Genomic DNA, 17,939 nt, shown 5'->3' on the forward strand with positions numbered 1-17,939 from the left:
AGTGACTTACCCAGGTAGAAGGTAGCAGAGCCTGGAGCCCCTGCCTCTGCCTGCAGTCGGGGTGCTCGCATTGGCATCAGTTGGTGACACGATTTTGCCCACGTAGCTGTGTCTGGCCGCCCCGCAGATAGGGTTTTCCATCTTCGTTCAGCTGCACCAAATTCACAAACATCCCTCCATCGCCTGCTATCTGCTGGCCATTGTGCCGGGCGCCGTGGCGATGATGCTGGGTGGACGGGCCTGGCGTGGTTCTCACCCTGGACAACTTGCAGTCTGCTGGGACGACACACCCAGGCAGGCGACAGAGCAGGTGCAGGTGTGATAGGTTCTCGGAGGAGACCGACAGCTGCTGCCCTGAAGAAGAAGGGAGGTGTGCTGCAGGCAGACCTCTGCGAGCTGGGCCCCAGGATGAGGAGGGACCCAGCCCCGGGACGAGCAGGGCGGCAGGTGCTGCAAGCAGGGCAGGCCCCGCACGTGCCCGGGGGTGGGGGAGGGAGGCGTGGGGAGGTAGCCGAGGGTGGGCTTGGCGGGCTGGCTGGGCAGGGCCTTCCTAGGGACACTGGGCTCTTCCTCAAGAGTGGGAGGTGTCCCAGAGGTGTTCTTCCCGGCTGCTGCTTCAAGCTGAACCTACAGGCAGCGGGGTCCTGCAGGAGACGGTCACGGGTATCGGGAGGGTCGGTGCTGTGTTGGCTTTATCCTTCCCATGTGTACAGAGTCAGGGAAGCCCAGTAAGTGACAGTACAGTGAATAATGGAGGTGGTGGCGGTGACCATGGCCATCCTGGGGGAGGTCGCCGTGCGTAAGCAGACCAAGCGAGCCGCCCTTTTCTGCGGGGGGCGGTCCTGGCCCAGTCGTGAGGCCGCCGGGTCGCGACTCTGCACTTGGCGGTCACCCAGGGTCGGGATGCCATGTCTCGGCGTGGATTGATTCTGACTGGTCCCGTTACTGAACGTGCTGGAGAGGGTGACGCCCCCCCTGGAGGTCAGGAAAATTAGATAAGGCCGTGGGTATGTGTGTCCTGCGGCCCAGGACCGCGGCTGGTGTCCAGGCTGCCAGACGGCCTGTGAGGTGCCCCTTAGAGTCTGGCCGGAGAGAAAGGCCGCGTGCTGTAAACCGGGGAGTGACGGTGGGTGGCTGCTTAGGGTGCCGTCCCAGCTCAGGCAGGGAGTCGCCTTCACGCCTCTGACTTGGGGCGGTCAAGGCCCGGGCAGGAGCGCGGTGGCCCCGATGTTGCTGGAAGCCTTCCAGGGCCGGGCTGTTTGGATTCTCCTTCTCGGGTGGACAGTCAGGCCCTGGGAAGCCTGGTGGGGTGACAGTTAGTACGGTGACACACGGTCCTCTCCTGGGGAGTCTCCACGGGAGAGGCTGGCTCCCAGCACCTTGGTGTGGTTTCGTCCCCACCATCCGCCTCTGGAGGTCGGTAGATCATCTCTCCGCCTTGAAGAGCAATCCGGCGGGTCAGAGGCCGTGAGTGCCACCCGCCTTGACCGCAGGGATTGTTCTCGGGCCTCGTTTTCACCCCGGGCGTCAGAGGAGCCCTGCAGGCTCCGTTTGGAAGCGCTGCCGTGTCGAGGGGATGGTTATGCTCTGAAGTCAGCACGGCGGCACTTAGCCGCCACTGGGGTCCCGAGATGAGCCCTCCCTCCGTGGCTTTCCCCTTGGCTTTCCCCGTGGCAGTGGCTGTCACAGCCTTGACAGGCCACGCCCGGAGGGCCTGCCCTGTCCCGCCACCAGCTGGGTGACTGTGAGCCCTGCAGAGTGGAGGTCGCGTTGCAAGGAAGCCTTCAGAGCTGCCGCTCCCCCTTCTGGACTCGTCCAGGGTTTAGCGTTCGTGCCTGAGAGGGTTTCTTTTGTGTCCCGGTGTCCTGGGAGCTGTGGGTCTCAGGCCTTTTCAGCTCACAGTTCAGGTCTGACCTGAGCTGTGGGAGCCGAGTGCCGCGCCATCGTTTGTGTTCTGCCGAGTGGGGCATGGGGACGGGGCCGTGTGTTAGGGAGGACCACAGCCCTCAGTGTTTCTGCAAGAATCTGCACCCTTCAGCCTTAGTTACTGAAGCGGAGATCGCAGCAAGGCTGGTGTGGGTGAACAGAGCATTTCTGGTTGGGAGCTGGTGTCAGAGCCACGGAATTGCTCCGGGAAGAGCTGTGCTCCAGCTGCTATGCCCAAGGCGAGCAGCAGAGGCCAGTGGTGCCCCAGCAACGCCCATCCTGATGAGCCACTCGGCAGCATCCTCCTTGCCCAGCGCTTTCCTCCCATCCTTGATGTTCAGAGTTTAGTTAACTAAAGAGAACCCCCCTTTGCCGTGTGTGCGTGTACGTGTGTGTGTACCTGCGTGCATACGTGTATGTACGTGTTTACATGAAATGTGGAGTGTTCCCAAGGTGGCCTAGATAGGCAGGAGGGAGGGGTTCTGTGGTCTCATCATCTGAGCAAAGCTCTGTGTCCATACCTACGGGAATAGAGAGAAACACAATTTGCCCTGTTTTGAGGTGATTCTGAAATTTGGTGATGATCTTCTTCTGATTTTACTAATTGCCTGGGTTTTTCTGGTTCTGCCGATCAGCCGTGGCTTGGGGGTGATACGACGGGAGGTCGCCAGCGGCCAGTAGCAGGGCACCATCTTTGGAATCGGCGTGGCTGTCCCGCCTACACGTGGATTCCTGAATCAACCGCGTGGGCTCTGGGTTTTGATTGAGTTGTCGCTGTAATATGTAGCCCTGAAAGAAGATGTTGTTTTATTACTTTGCAAACAACGTCCTGAGGAAAGACGGGAAAAAAGAAGTCCTTCCTTGAGCCCGAGCTGGGTGTTTCTTTCTGTGAGTGATGAATTCCTCATGCTGCGCTCAGATCCCCTCTTGTCCCAGCCTCTCGGCTCTGCCTGGCGGAGCCCAGGGGACCAGCTCCGGGCCTCTCAGCTCTGACTCAGAATTAGGTGCTCTCCTTCGAGACCGTCCTCGGTGGAGAGGAATTGCCCTTCACTTGCACTGAGATGGTTGATCATTCAGCCTCTCAAAAGATATCTTTAAAGAATAATCCGGGGGGCTTCCCTGGTGGCGCAGTGGTTGAGAGTCTGCCTGCCAATGCAGGGGACACGGGTTCAAGCCCTGGTCTGGGAAGATCCCACATGCCGCGGAGCAACTAAGCCCGTGAGCCGCAACTATTGAGCCTGCGCTCTAGAGCCTGTGAGCCACAACTACTGAGCCTGCGCGTCTGGAGCCTGTGCTCCGCAACGAGAGGCTGCGATAGCGAGAGGCCTGCGCACCGCGATGAAGGGTGGCCCCCGCTTGCCGCAACTAGAGAAAGCCCTCGCACAGAAACGAAGACCCAACAAACACAGCCAAAAATAAATAGATAAGTTAAAAAAAAAAAAAAATCCGGGAGGCCAAAGTACCGTGCAGTTCCTACACTTTCTTTCTGAGATGGACATAATTCTCCCTTAGATTCGTTCCTTAACTAACCACGCTCAGCCTTTCAGTGACAGGCTCATTTCTCCTCCTTTATTTATTGTATGCAAGTGACTGGCAGCAATCCTAGTGGTTCTTCACAGGCAGCCGGAACCTGGACCAGGAGATGGTTCCTCCTGAGCCCCTCTCAGCCCGAGGTGTTGCTGAAGTCACAGGCGGACCCCTGGCCTCCGGGAGACACAGGTAATCGGGCTGCTTCCTCGTCCCATCGCTAACCGAGAGCAGCCAGCTGCTGGACGTGCTTGTTCGTCAGAGTAATGAGAGTGAGGTGACTCCCTTTAAAAGTGGAGGCTGTCCATAAGAAAGAATGAAATCATGCCATTTGCAGCAACATGGATGGACCTAGAGATGATCGTACTGAGTGAAGTAAGTCAGACAGAGAAAGACAGATACCATATGATGTCGCTTATATGTGGAATCTAAAATAGGACACAAGTGAACTTATCTACGAACCAGATACAGACTCACAGACACAGAGGACAGACCTGTGGTTGCCAGGGGGGAGATGTGGGGGTGGGAAGGATTGTGAGTTTGCGGTCGGTAGGCGCAAACTATTGTATATAGAATGGATAAACAGCAAGGTCCTAATGTGTAGCACAGGGAACTATATTCAGTACCCTGTGATAAACCATAAGGGAAAAGAATATAAAAAAGAATGTGTATATATGTATAACTGAATCACTTTGCTGTACAGCAGAAATGAACACAACATTGTAAATCAACTATACTTCAATAAAATTAAAAAAAAAAAGTGGAGGCTGTCAGGGAATGTCAGCGTGTCCAAACGAAACTCTGGGAGGCTCTGCCGTGCCTTGGTTAACCTCCGGGTTCTTGAACGTGCCTTACCCTCTCCTGACACCTCTCACACGTTCCAAGAGCTGCTCGTGATGCAAACTATGTGCAGAGCAGGAATCCAGTATCACTCCCGGGCACCGTCTCTACGGAGAGAGCCTGGCCTCAGCCGCCACCCGAGGAGGGCTTCTCTCCTCTCCAGCTCAACAGACACCAAGCCAGGAATGGACGGTGGTAGGAAGGGGCTAGAAATGAGTGCATGAATAGAAGGGCAAAGGATATCTCTCCATGATGTTTCCAGCAGTGGGATTTAGTGGTACTGTGTGGTGATTTAACTGTGGGGACAATTTAACCACGTGGGGACAATAGAAAGCTTTGAATTTGTCAGCTTATGCTGTTGTGTGTTCATCATAGCCTCCTGGGGCGGTAGTTCTGCTTCGGGCTGTAACTGGGTTTGCTGCTTCTGAATAAGCCCAGCCATCGTTCTCCAGGCGGGAGCAGGACAGGCCTTGGCCTCGGGGGTGGGATCTGATGTAGGGGGACAAGGGCTGAGTCCTGCTCCGTCACTTACTCCCGTGGGGTCTTAGGCCAGTTGTTTAAACTCCTGACTCTATCATCCGTGCATGAGGGACGGCAGTGCCCATCTCCTAAGGGTCCGGAGTGTAAACAGTCGGTTCTTCCCAGACCGGCGCCCAGGGAGCAGTAGGGGTTCACTCAGCAAACACTGGCTGGGGGGCCGCTCTGTGCCAGGCTCTGTTACATTAGGAGCTGGACGTGCCCGGATGGATGAGATGGTGTGTGGTCATGTCAGCCGTGGTGGGGTTTGCGTTGTCACTGTAGATCGGGGCTTGTCAACCCTGGCTCCGCGGACGCTTTGAGCCAGATAATTCTCTTGGTGGGGGACTGTCTCCAGGGCTGTGTCCCTTCCTGTGGATAATGGTGGACCCCACCCCGGATGAGCAGAAGCTTCTGACTTCGGAATTAGAGATTTTGCATCTTCCCGGATGCTTGGCAACTTTGCTTGGCGAGTTCACCGTGCTTGGAGCGCTCAGTCTTGTGGTGGCTTGTGTGCAGGAAACTGCTCTGAGCCTCAAGTGGAAGGTTGAGCTGGTAGACGTTGGCCGCAGGAAGGATTTGTGATATATTTACCTTCCTGAAGACATCCTATTAAAGGTTTATTTAAAAAAAAATGGTTTGGAAGGCACTAGTTTAATTTCTGATCTCTCTCCTGTGGCCTTGACCTCAGCCTGGGACTGAAGAGCACGTGTCACTTAGGGCAGGTCAAGCGGAGGTGTGGCCGGGGACGCGAGGCTGCAACCTCTCCATGAAGGCACATCATCTGAGGCCCAATCGTGTGGGTGAAAATGGAATCTGGGCCCCGAGGCAAAGCGGTGTCCGTGTGTCTGAAGATGAAGGCATTAAGACAGGAGCACTTCTGTGGTTTATTAATCTGTTTCTCCTGTCAGAGAGGCACCTTGTCAGGGGTGGCTGAGTGAGATGTGATGCGGGGGAGAGCCAGAGCCCCACTCTGCCATCTCCCGCGGCTTCTCTCGCAGGTGACTGGATGGGCTTGACTCTAGCTTTCAGTCATGCAGTGGCAGCTGATGCATCTGCGAGCATCCTGCCCGGCCTTCTTGAGGCGTCCTGACGCTGGAGGGCTTGTTTGCAGTGCTGCTTGACCGCGGTTGAGATGTCTGGCCAAGCCCACGGGGCTGGGGGTGGGGGAGTGCCTGGGTTCCAGGTGACTTGGCCCTCCTGGGGACCCCCCCCCAAACACACACACACACACACACACACACACACACACACGGGTTGAAGCCGCAGAGTTGTGTGGTTCATCCCAGGAGGCTTTTGCTTCCACCGACCCTCCGAGCTGGTCGGCCCTGGGCAGGGTGTGCATTTTCTACCTGCCTAATCTAGCCTTTACCTTTGAACTTTGAACTTCTTGAGGGCTGGATCGCGTTTTCTAGGTTCCTTAGAAATTCTTTAGCACGTGCTGTGCCCACACTAGAGGGGCAATAAATGATGTTTGGAAAATCACACGTCCTTAACCAGCAGTAATGATGGGATGAGACCCTCAGACCTCGTGTCGCCTTCTGATTCACGGAGCTTCCAAGGCCGACCCTCCTGGTGAAAGTGGGGTCTCTGGAGACAGACCAGGGGGCTCTGTGGTCGGTTTGGTCTCAGAATAATCGTTTTCAGTGGTAAGGAAAGGGAGAGGCAACAGCCATGAGTCCACATGTGGGACGTCCCAAAAGCAGCTGGTCCACCGCCTCCAGGCAAAGGATTTCAAGGTGACCTCTAAGCTGGAGGCTTATTGCTGCTTTGCATCAGAGCTGACAATGTTTGTTTCACTGCCAAGAGGAAAAGTGGGTAGTGTTCATAAAACTGATATGCACAGGTGTACATATGAGAGGTGAGATAATGACAAACTTGACTTTACAGCAGGGCTTTTTAAAACAGTTCTTGAGTCTTGGAAACGGAAACATAATTCTCTCTTGGTCCAACTGCCTGTCATCTGTAAGTGGTCACTATTTCATCATTTTGCAATAAAAGATAATAGAATAACGATTTATATCTCATGGCTGATGTTTTAATGTGTCTCTCTGTTATCCTGGGCTGACAGTCTGTGATTACAGTAAACGTTTTCTCGGTGACACCATGGTAATGACTCATTAATGGGGGATTGTTCCAAGTTTAAGTCACGTTGCCCCGGCCCGGCCCGGCCTGGCCCTGCCTTGGGGGGAGGGTGGCCTTTGTGTTCTGCTGGTGACTCTACACCTGGGCTTCGCCCCAACAAGGATGCTGGGTTCCAGGGACCACTCGGGTCCAGAACCTCAGGTCAGCGCTGACCTGGGCTTCTGGGACGCTTGTTGCCCATAGATTCGCAAACCCAGTTAGTGCCTCCATTTCTGTCTTCTGTGTCTACGACATTTGTTAGCTGAGAGCAGCTGCTTTGGATTTCAGGAGATCGGAAAACAGCAGCAGAGGGAAGGTGCTTCCATTCCCACTTGGGAGGGCGCATCTCAGCGATGGGAGCTGGATTTGACCTGCCCATGTCCCCCCTCCCTGTGGTGAGAGTGAGGGCTGCCATCTGTACCTTAGAGGATGGAGAGGCTGCAAGTGGGAAACCTTTTAGGAGCAATTTGAGTATCATCTACTTGGCTTGGGTTCACAACTCCTATAATAAAGAATCCCACCGTGGGACATCCCTGGTGGTCCAGTGGTTAAGAATCCGCTTGCCAATGCAGGGGACACGGGTTCGACCCCTGGTCCAGGAAGATCCCACATGCCGCGGAGCAACTAAGCCCGTGCGCCACAACTACCGAGCCTGCGCTCTAAAGCCTGCGAGCCACAACTACTGAGCCCGCATGCCACAACTACCGAAATCCTCGCACCTAGAGCCTGTGCTCCGTGACAAGAGAAGCCACCGCAGTGAGAAGCCCGCGCACCGCAATGAAGAGTAGCCCCCGCTCACCGCAACTAGAGAAAGCCTGCATGCAGCAACGAAGACCCAACGCAGCAAAAAAAAAAAAAAAATCCCACAGCAATATTCATCATGAAAAGAAGTTAGTTGGGCTCCGAACTGAGGATCCTGCTTAGTTTATTTTTATTTTTTAATTTTTGCGGAACGCGGGCCTCTCACTGCTATGGCCTCTGCCTTTGCGGAGCACAGGCTCTGGACGCGCAGGCTCAGCGGCCATGGCTCACGGGCCCAGCCGCTCCGCGGCATGTGGGATCTTCCCGGACCAGGGCACGAACCCGTGTCCCCTGCATCGGCAGGTGGACTCTCAACCACTGCGCCACCAGGGAAGCCACCTGCTTAGTTTAAATAAAATTCATTCGGGTGCAGCCTCGTGTTTCCACACGAAACAGGGATTAGAGTCAATACTGGCAAGTTGTGATTGCAGTTTGATGGCAGGGTTGGATGGAACAGCTCAGTGGGTGCGTGGGTACAGTGGGCTACTTATGTCTTTGGGCTCGTGGTCCTCCCGGGTGATGGGCATGGGGCGCGAGGCTGCCCCAGCCCCTTTGTTCTCCAGAGGCTCTGGGTCTGTTGGCATTTTCTGTGGATGGGAAGGTCCCAGAGGAGAAGCAAATAGTTTGATGTCCCAGATGCTGGGCACCCTGGAAGGAGGAGCTGTGAGGGGCTCGCTCACTGGGCCCCTTCTCTGCTCTGGTGCCTGGAAGGGATGCTGCTCCCCGCGCGGCGTGTTTGTGGTGTTGACGTGACGACGAGGAGGGGGCGCACCCGCGTTCCTCCGTGTTTCTTCTCTGCAGCTCGAGAGCGTTCAGTCCGTCCCTGGCTTCTCTTTTGCAGCCCTTCTATTTTCACACGTCCTTGAACCATCCTAATATCGTGGCCGTGGTGGAAGTGGTCACTGAAGGCAGGAGACGGGACGGGACCCTTCAGGCTTTGTCCTGTGGGTTTGGAATCCTTCGGATCTTCAGCAACAACTCGGAATCTCCTACGTCTGCCCCCCAGGACAAACGGTATCTGCCCCATTTTCCCCGTCGCTGGGGTTTCCGGCGTCTTTCTGTGGTGATTTAACGGCTCATTATTTGTCCAGACTAGAAAGCTCTGAATTTGTCAGCATGTGTGTTCATCACAGTCTCCCGGTGGTATTTTCGCTTCGGGCTGTAACTGGGTTTGCTGTTTCTGAATAAGCCCAGCCATCGTTCTCCAGGCGGGAGCGGGACAGGCCTTGGCCTCGGGAGTGGGATCTGATGTAAGGCGGTCAAGGGCTGAGTCCTGCTCCGTCGCTTACTCCTGTGGGGGTCTTAGGCCAGTTGTTTAAACTCCTGACTCTATCATCCGTGCATGAGGGACGGCAGTGCCCATCTCCTAAGGGTCCGGAGTGTAAACAGTAGGTTCTTCCCAGACAGGCGCCCAGGGAGCAGTAGGTGTTCACTCAGCAAACACTGGCTGGGGGTCCGCTCTGTGCCAGGCTCTGTTACGTTAGGAGCTGGACGTGCCCGGATGGATGAGATGGTGTGTGGTCATGTCAGCCGTGGTGGGGTTTGCGTTGTCACTGTAGATCGGGGCTTGTCAACCCTGGCTCCGCGGACGCTTTGGGCTGTCCCATGCAGTGTACGAGGTCTCGTGGCACCCCTGGCCTCTGCCCACTAGATGCCAGGCAGCCCCCTCCCCACCCAGCTGTGACAGCCAAAAGTATCTCCAGACTTTACCAGACATCCCGACGGGGGCAAAATCATCCCGGGTTGAGAACCACCACTCCAGACACACAATCGTGGAAACCCCTCAAATGTTGTTTTCTTGGGACATCTCCAAGCATGACCAACTCCCCAGGCATTGTTTTCTAGCGCTGAGGTTCTCAGGCTGCACTCGGGCCGTGCTGTGTGTGTGCTGGACACGCTTGGCCACGAGTGCTGAGGGCTCGCGGATCTGATGCTGTCCGCAGCCGTCTGTTTCCCACGGAGGGTTGAGAAAGCTCCTGGAGGTGTGGTGCTGGGGTCCCCAAGGCCTTCCTTTCGAGAAGCATAGCTGACATCCCATGAGTAAACGCAAGATGCTGACCTGCATCTCACGGGTCTTGTTTTGCAGGTTGAGACTGTATCACGGCAGCCCCCGAGCCCTCCTGCACCCGCTTCTCCAGGACCCCATAGAACGTAAGAGACGAGGCCTGGCCAGGCCTGCTCCTACCGTCCTCAGCAGCACCTGTTTGTCATATGACTTCCCTGAGTGTTAGAACCTCATCAGCTTAGCTGAGTTGTTAATAGATTTGGGGAACATGTAACGTTGGGCTTGGAGTTCTGATGTAATTTGAAGATCAGAGACACACGAGCCTATAAGGATGGTGTAGCCGTGTGAAGACGACCCCATGGGGGCCACCTGGTGGGAGGGCTGTTGGCCTCCTTGCCCCTGGGGTAGCAGCTTTGCCCCCACGTGAAGTAGTTGCTGTCCATCACTGCCCACCGGCTGTCCCAGGAAGCCTTTGACCGCGAAGTCCGTGGGTCATCTCCAACACAGCAAGGTGTCCAGCGGTGCCAAATGAGAGTGGCATCTGCAGGAGCACCTGGCATGCATGGGCCCCGCGTGGAGCGGCCGGCCTTAGGGCAGAGTGGGCTTCCCGCCCTGCCTCTGTGGCTTCTCCTCCCGAGCCATCAGGGTACCCGTGGGAGGGACCTGCGGCCCCCTGGCTGCCGGCCGTGCGGAGGGTAGACGGAAGGGCGTGCGGTGAAGCCGGGGGGTGGGCTAACAGGCTGTTTCAGGGGCCTATGCGGGCTCTGCTGGCCCTCGGGGAGTGTGGCCGGGGGCCAAGCGGTGGAGGTGGGTCTGTTTGGCGGGGGGCAGGGTGGTAGAGACTTTCTGTCTCTTTGCGATGTTGCCCAGATTCCACGATGGGAACCCAGCCTGTGTGAAAAACCCAAGCTTACCCCGACCCATCCACTCCCTCTGAATTTGGTGAAAATCTCACGATAGAGGAACAATCGGTCAGAAACTTGGTTTTGTTGATACAGACTGGCTTTTAGGTTATTTCGCAACTGAATTTAATCATTAACCTGCCAACGTTTCCTCTCCTGAAGTACCCTTAGACTCAGCACCTTTCCAACAGCAGACACAGCCCCCAGGTTGGTTCCAGGCCCACGGATCTGGGCGCTGGTGGATGGTGTGGGAGCTGCGGCCGTGTGAGGGGGGCCTGGGGAGGGACCGCCACAGGCTGTCAGCTCATCATCTCAGGGACATTTCTAAAAGTGCGGGGCTGTTTTTCTTGGATGGATAATGCAGTCACATGATCCAGCATTCAAAGTACTGAATAGTATGAAAAGGTTCAGGTGAGGTCTCCTTCCTCCTCTGCTCGGCCCTTCACCTGCACCACAGGTGACCTTTCTCTCTGGGATCTTGTGGGTCCTTCTAGGTCCTCTGATGACACACAAGCAGATGTGCACTTCCCTGTTCTGATTTTGCCCCCGTTTACTTGTCCCAGACCTTTCTTTTTTCCCTTAATGATTTATCTTGGAGGATGTTTCATATCAGTACCTAGAAAGTGTGCTCATTTTTTTTTTTTTTTTTGTGCGGTATGTGGGCCTCTCGCTGTTGCAGCCTCTCCTGTTGCGGAGCACAGGCTCCGGACGCGCAGGCTCAGCGGCCATGGCTCACGGGCCCAGCCGCTCCACGGCATGTGGGATCTTCCCGGACCGGGACATGAACCCGCGTTCCCTGCATCGGCAGGCGGGCTCTCAACCACTGCACCACCGGGGAAGCTCCGTGCTCATTGTTTTTACAGCTGTGTGTTATTTCATTGAATTGCTGTTTGTGATTGAACCAACCCACCCCAAATGGACCCTTGGGGCAGTTCTGTGAGAACAGAGGGTTGAAGGTTTTGCTGCAGTGGACATTGCCATTTTGCAGGTGTGCACGTGAATCTGTAGGGTAAACTCCCAGAAGTGGGATTGCTGGTCTGAGGGCCTGCGCATTCCCAGTTTTGTGTTATTTCCCCTGTTTGCCCTCCATAGAGGTTGTACCAGCGTGCTCACCAGCCAGCCATGTAGCAGAGTGCCTTTCAGGGTACTTAACATTTTAAAGTAAGCACATCCCATGTTTGGAGCGGTTAGATATTAAAAATCTGGTTTTCGATAATATAGTTGTGTTTTTCTAACGAATATTTAGTTCTTTTCTTATGAAATCACAAGGCATGCCTCAGGAGGTGGTGAGTCCCCTATCAGTGGAGGAAATCAAGCCCAGGCAAGATGGACCATTTGATGGGAATGTGTTGAGGGCATGTCTGTGGTCCCTCCCAGCCCAGTTTCTATTGACGCCCTTCCGTCCACTTTCCTGAGTGCTCTGTATCTGAGCTCTTCCCAGTGGTTCCTTTCTCTAGGATGCTTTCCCTCTTCCCACTTCCCCTAGCACGTTATCCGAACCTTCCTTGGGGTTCGGATCCCGTTCTCCTGTGTGTTATGGATGTCGGCATGCTTGTGTCTTAGTCACCCCAGAGGAATGGTCCTTCCTTGAGGACAGGACTCTGTCTTGGAGGCCACTGGCCACCCAGGGCCTAGTCCTGCTGCTTTGTGGGTCTTGACGGATGCAAGGCTGAGACTGAAAGGGATGCAGGCCTCTGGTCAGAGGACCTTCTAGGTTCCCTCTGATTATGGGAGCAAAAGCGATGCCTCTCTTCACTGCTCTTGGGGAAGAGGTGAGCAGAGAGATTTTATTATGTCGGATCAAAAACAAGTACCTCTTTCGTTGCAATTTTACCAGTGAGAGTTATTTAAGGATTGATTCTTTTTTGCTCTTTGGCTGAGCAAACAGAGCAATTCCCTTGTCTCCCTAGAAAAATACTTTTCCTGTTTGTTGAATTCTTTTCCGAGACGCTCAGTTTATTGGTCGGTTTGACCGAAGGTGCCTTGGTTCGGGCTGTCACAGGAGGTGTTTTCTCCCTCAGAAAACAAGCACATGACCCTCATTGAGAACTGCAGCCTGCAGTACACGCTGAAGCCACACCCGCTCCTGGAGCCCGTGTTCCACCTTCTTCCCGAGAACCTTCTGGTGTCTGGTCTGCAGCAGATACCTGGTCTCCTTCCAGCTCGTGGAGAATCGGGTAAGGGCTCCTCTGTTTCTGTCCACTTGGTGAGTCTCTGTTAGTTCATGGTCAGACCTTGCAGGAACTGGGGCGAGGGCTGGCTGGGCCCCCCAGCAAACAGCCTGGTGGGGGGGGGAGGGGGAGGAGGAGGAGGAGGGGGAGGGCAGCAGTGTCGTCTCGTTCCCGGCCCCTTCCTGAACACACCTCACATCCCTCAGGTCATCTCTGCCTTCTCTCCTTGAGAAATGCTTTCATGAGACAAATAGCCCGTGTCTGTATGACTGTGGCCAGAAAAACCACTGTTGCTAGATCCCACCCTTTCTGGGCCACCGTGTCAGTGGCTTAATTACCATCAGTTTTTAATTGTGGTAAAATAGACGTAACATAAAATTTACTGTTTTAACCATTGTCAAGTGTGCGGTTCAGGGGCATGAGGTGCGTTCACGCTGTTGTGTAACCATCCTCCCCGTCCACCTGCAGAGCCTTTCCATCGTCCCAGACGGAAACCCTGTCCCGCTGGACGCTGACTCCCCTTCCCCTCCCCAGCCCTGCCCCCACTTCTGCTCTCTGTCTCTATGAGTTGACTCCTCTAGGGACCCCCTAGGCGTGGAATCCTCCTACAGCATTGGTCCTTTTGTGACTGGCTTATTTTGCTGGGCATAATGTCCTCGAGGTTCAGCCCTGTTGTTCTGTGTGTCGGAATTTCCTTGCTTTTTAAGGCTGAATGGTGCCCCACAGTGTGGATGGACCACGTTTTGTTTATCCATTTACCTGTGCATGGACACTTGGGCTGTTCTGCCTTTTAACTTGTGAGTGAAACTGCTCGATCACTTTGGAACTGAAATTCACGGGACAGGCTCAGGGCTGTGTCTGGGTGTGTTTTAGAAGTTGATTCTCCTGGTGGGTGTGGGTCAGCCCTTCACAGCCACGAGTCACTGTGAGGGCTGCTCTCCTCTCAGGTCCTGCCGACGGGCCTCCCTCCTCGGTGGGCCTCCCTCCTCGGTCTCATGCTCCCTCTGAGTACTCTTGGGGGCTTTTTGCCTGGCCGTCTGGGAGAATCCAGGAGGAGGGACCGCACCAGCCTCCCCACCTGGGGCTGCTGGAACCTCTGGTCTCGGTGGGCCGGCTGCAGCTCCCATCCAGGAGGGGCAGGATGTGGCTTTGGGTGTGAGTGGCTGGCGAGGAGATCTGGGAGGTGCAGAGTGTTTGGCTCAGAACAGAGACACTCAGGACCCGAAGAGACGGCTCAGCTCCAGGAGGGAGAGTGTTTGTCTTGGTGACGATGTCCCTGTGCGTGGCCTGGGCGCTGTGGTCTTGTTATCTGAGTTCATGAACTCCTGGGACGGGTGCACGGTGGTCATCACCATCACGAGGTCACTGTTTCTCCAGTGTCTCGGAGAAGAGACGATGATACATGAGAAATGACCAGTTAACCGTGAACAGGAGCATGTCCTGGGCGGGGGATGGAGGGGGTCCCAGGTTTGGGTCTGCCGTGGGTCACCAAGCTCTAACCCTCCTGAAGCCCCCCGTAGGCAGCCGTGTTGCCCTCTGCGAGGCACCTGTGTTCACCCAAGAGGGAGGGAGAAGTTAAGAGTTACAGGCAGGCAGAGGGAGAACCTCCTTCCTGGTCGTGCTGTTGGGATTGAGAGGGTGGAAACTGCATCCGGCTCTGAGGCCCCCTCCCATTGGTCATGGGGGCGCTGTCAGCACGGCTGTGACTACGCGGGTATCAGGCATCTATGTGCGCACCTGCGGGGAGCTCAGCTTCTGTGAGTCTTTCTGACCTGGGATTCTGGGAATTTAAACAGAATGTTCTCGAGGCCTGAGGTGTATCCATCACCAGTGGGTGTCAGTAGAACTGCAGATAAAACATGAAAATACGGAAGCGGAGCTCGGGCCTGCTTCTGTGTCCCTCCTGGAAGGCGAAGGAGAAGCTCAGATGCCCAGACAGGCCCCGCGTTTGTTCTCAGCATCCCAGATCGGACGGTGGGAGTCAAGGGCCACGCTACAGAGAGGAGTTCTGGATCCAAGGAGCGTGAGTTCAGCTCTGGATCCTGAAGTTCGTGTTTTCAGAAGAGCTGAGCCCCTCTGGCCTCCGGTTTGCCTCCCTGGAATGGAGCGGCTGGCACTGGGCACTTTTAATAGATGCAGGTGGTGTCTGTAAATGGCAAAGATGAAGGACAGTTTACGTTGTTGTTGTTTAAAAACAAATGGCCGGAATCGGTCTGGCGGGCGGGCAGGAGCTGCCGTCACCCGTGCAGGAGCCCCGCTTGCTCCTCGGGGGAGGGGCCGAGGGCAGCCTCCCCTCCGTCCCCGAGACCCTGTTGCTCAGCCCTGACAGCGGTTATTGTCTCCGATATCCAGTTCTGCCCAGGATCTTACGGGCTTTTGTGACTCACTCTTTGAAAAAGGGTATCTTGGCTGGATACTGTTTTATGGCCCTGAGAGGGCCCAGGCAGGGACTGGGGCTGGCGTCCGTGGTGCTGGGAACCGGGGATCGCTTGTCTAGTTTGCAGAGGGTTTGGTTATATTTGGGTGCTGTGTTGGGACTCGGGTATTTGTTCCTTTGGAAAATGCCACAACACAGGAGGAGTGAGTTGTTTTCCCCTGAAATGTGGACTGAGGTCACTGCAGGTTCACACGTGGTTTTAGTTAAGTGGGGCAGCCTTGCATGTCTGGCTGGCAGGGGTGGTGAAGGGCGCCCCGGGCACCGTGCTGGGCAGTCAGTGCAGGGGGCTCACTGCTGTCAATCACCCCTTGTCCCCTGCTTGGCCTGGCTCACTGCCGCTGCTCCCCGGGATCCCATCCTCCCTCCCTCCTGTGTGTCGAGCATCGCTGTGCCAGCTCTGTGCCGTGCAGGGCAGTCCCGGGGCCAGCCCGCCCTGCCTGACCCACCAGCCCGCTGACTCCAGCCCCGGCTTCGTCATCTGTTAAACCCAGCTCGGCAGTGCTGTCCGCGGAACTGACTTGCCCGTCTGCCCCATGGCAGCCTCCCGTAGCTTGGTGTGTCCCTGGGCCCGCCCTCTACTTACCTACCTGAGGTGGTTCCCCAGCCCCGACCTGCCGGCGCTGCATCTCAGCAAAGAACGTCAAGGTCCCGGGTGGGGCCCCGCACCCCAAGCCCAACCACCTTGTGTAGCGGTGGGGTTCTCCCCCCGGGCTTCCCAGGCTGTGCTGACGGCCTGCCCTCCCCAAGTCTGGGAGCGTGGCTTCTAGATTCCCGGAGTGACCGCGGTCCCCTGCAGAGAGGGAGCGAGGGGGACAGGGCTTCCCGCTGCCGCTGAGAGCCGGGGGCTGGTGATCCTGCAGCCTAGACCCCAATCCTTTGCGCCCTCTTAGGCCAAGGACAGGTTCAAGTGACAGAATTAATCTTTAGTCAATGAATTCGGTAAGACTAGAAGTTTTCCCTTCCAATCTCATTCCTAGAGAAAACCACTGCTAACAGCTCGGTGTATGCCTTTTATATACTAATTGAGCCATTGACTCATTCACTTATTTGTTGATGGCTCAGCACATATTTGTAGAGTAGATCCTGTGCGTGCCAGGCCCCGTGCTGGGGCTGAGGGTGCAGCCCTGTATTCCCGGTGGAGCATCAGGGCATCTTTCCCAGATGAAAGTAAGTGAGGGCCAACCTCACAGTCTAACCACGGTCCTCAGGGCACTGGGAGGTGTTTCAGAGCTGGTGTGGACCGGCTCAAGCTCATTTCCACTCCTGCCTAAATCGTTCCTAAATTTCGCTTGCATTCTGTTGCCTCTGTTGCAGTGTTCTCTCTATCTTGTGAGGTGCATTCTGGCGAACGAAATACCCTCGGCAGGAGAGCCATGTCCCCGGGAGGCTGGGGTCCGCGGGTGGGGGGACGTGGTTAGGGCCTAGCGGGGAGCTCCTTGGGCATCGCGGGTGTTTCCAAGCACTTCCCTGAAGGGTGTCGCTAGGGAGGGGTTCTAGCGGTCCCCATTTTCTCTGCAGTGCATTCAGGGGAGTCTCAGAAGAAGATGGATCGTTGTGCAGTAGGGTTTGTCTTCCCACGGGAGCACTGCTGTTGCTGGGAGTTGCAGCCCTGTCCAGAGACTTGGCAACAGATCGGTGAAAGCTTGACCCAGTTACAGAGCACGAGGGTCAGCAGTCCCCACCACCGGGAGGTCAGCTCTGCTGAGGTCCCTTGTGTTTGTCCTGGCTGCTGACGCTGGTCGGTTGAATGACTGAATGACAATGTCATATGGCAAAGCTGTGCTTTGTGGGCGCTGCTGGAACGTTGGGGAAGAGCCCTGAGGCCGGCGGTGGTGCGCCCGCTCTGCTCCTGGCCCCGTGTGATGGCTCCAAGCCTCCACTGTGGCCGGTCTCCTCTGTAACATGGGGACATTATGAGGACCTGCCCAGAGAGGGACACAGGGAGGGTCCAGCGAGCGTGAGCTGCTGTTCTTCGGTCAGGCAAGTTCTGCCTTGAGTTGAGCCAGAAGGCACCTCCAACGTGGCCACCCTGTGGCTGCCGCAGGACATCTGGGAAGTCGGATCTGTCTCCTGTGGGAGGGCCCTTCAGGGCTGTTCTTTCTTCACTCGTGGCTTCTGGAAGCTTGTGGAGCGGGTCCCCGGCCAAGCCAGGCTTGGAACTGGGCACCTTGCGTTGGGAAAGGCGTTGGTTCTGGGTTTTCCTTCTGTTCCTGTGGCAGCCTGCAGACGGGGGTCTGGCTGGTGACTGTTCTCTCTGTTCCAGTGCTTGTTGACCGTGGAGTGACCTCTGGCTTGGGGGCCAGGCACACCCTCTGCGGGAGCAGCCCCGGGGGGAGGGCACTCATTTCCCACGCACGCTTCTCTGGAAGCAGGACTTGACGTGGGGGGAAGGTGAGCAGGTAACATGTCGGGGTGTCCCTTTGGGGTCGGGTGATTTTGCTGCTCAGCACGGGACTGCTGGGGAGAGGGTGCTGGGTGCAGCCCGTGTGTCCTTCCCTGTGTGTTCAGTGGGCGCCCCCAGGCTGCTCTCTGCCCCAGAGATGAGAGAATGGGGTGTCCGGGGGGTCCCGGCTCCCTGGGCTGAGTGATGGGAGCCCAGGTGGGAGGCAGGGTGAGAGGGTCCCGACAGCGTCAAGGCCGAGAGTGTGTGTGTGGGTCCTGAGTGTGGGGTGGGGGGAGGTAAGGGGGCC

The 17,939-nt window shown here is 56.2% G+C and overlaps 1 protein-coding gene across 2 annotated transcripts in view; it reads left to right on the forward strand.

The window, feature by feature from the left end:
- The window catches only part of LOC112407021 (nephrocystin-4-like), a 45,625-nt gene that overhangs the window by 18,064 nt on the left and 9,622 nt on the right, over nucleotides 1-17,939 (forward strand). For both annotated transcript variants that reach the window (XM_024756149.1, XM_024756148.1), the window contains exons 5-7: nucleotides 8,576-8,748; nucleotides 9,821-9,885; nucleotides 12,663-12,818. In XM_024756149.1, the coding sequence (XP_024611917.1) occupies nucleotides 8,576-8,748; nucleotides 9,821-9,885; nucleotides 12,663-12,818 (394 nt within the window). The remainder of the gene's footprint in view (nucleotides 1-8,575; nucleotides 8,749-9,820; nucleotides 9,886-12,662; nucleotides 12,819-17,939) is intronic.

Source organism: Neophocaena asiaeorientalis, unplaced genomic scaffold (genome assembly GCF_003031525.2).
Source record: "Neophocaena asiaeorientalis asiaeorientalis breed wild unplaced genomic scaffold, Neophocaena_asiaeorientalis_V1.1 scaffold1247, whole genome shotgun sequence".
Lineage (NCBI taxonomy): Eukaryota > Metazoa > Chordata > Mammalia > Artiodactyla > Phocoenidae > Neophocaena > Neophocaena asiaeorientalis.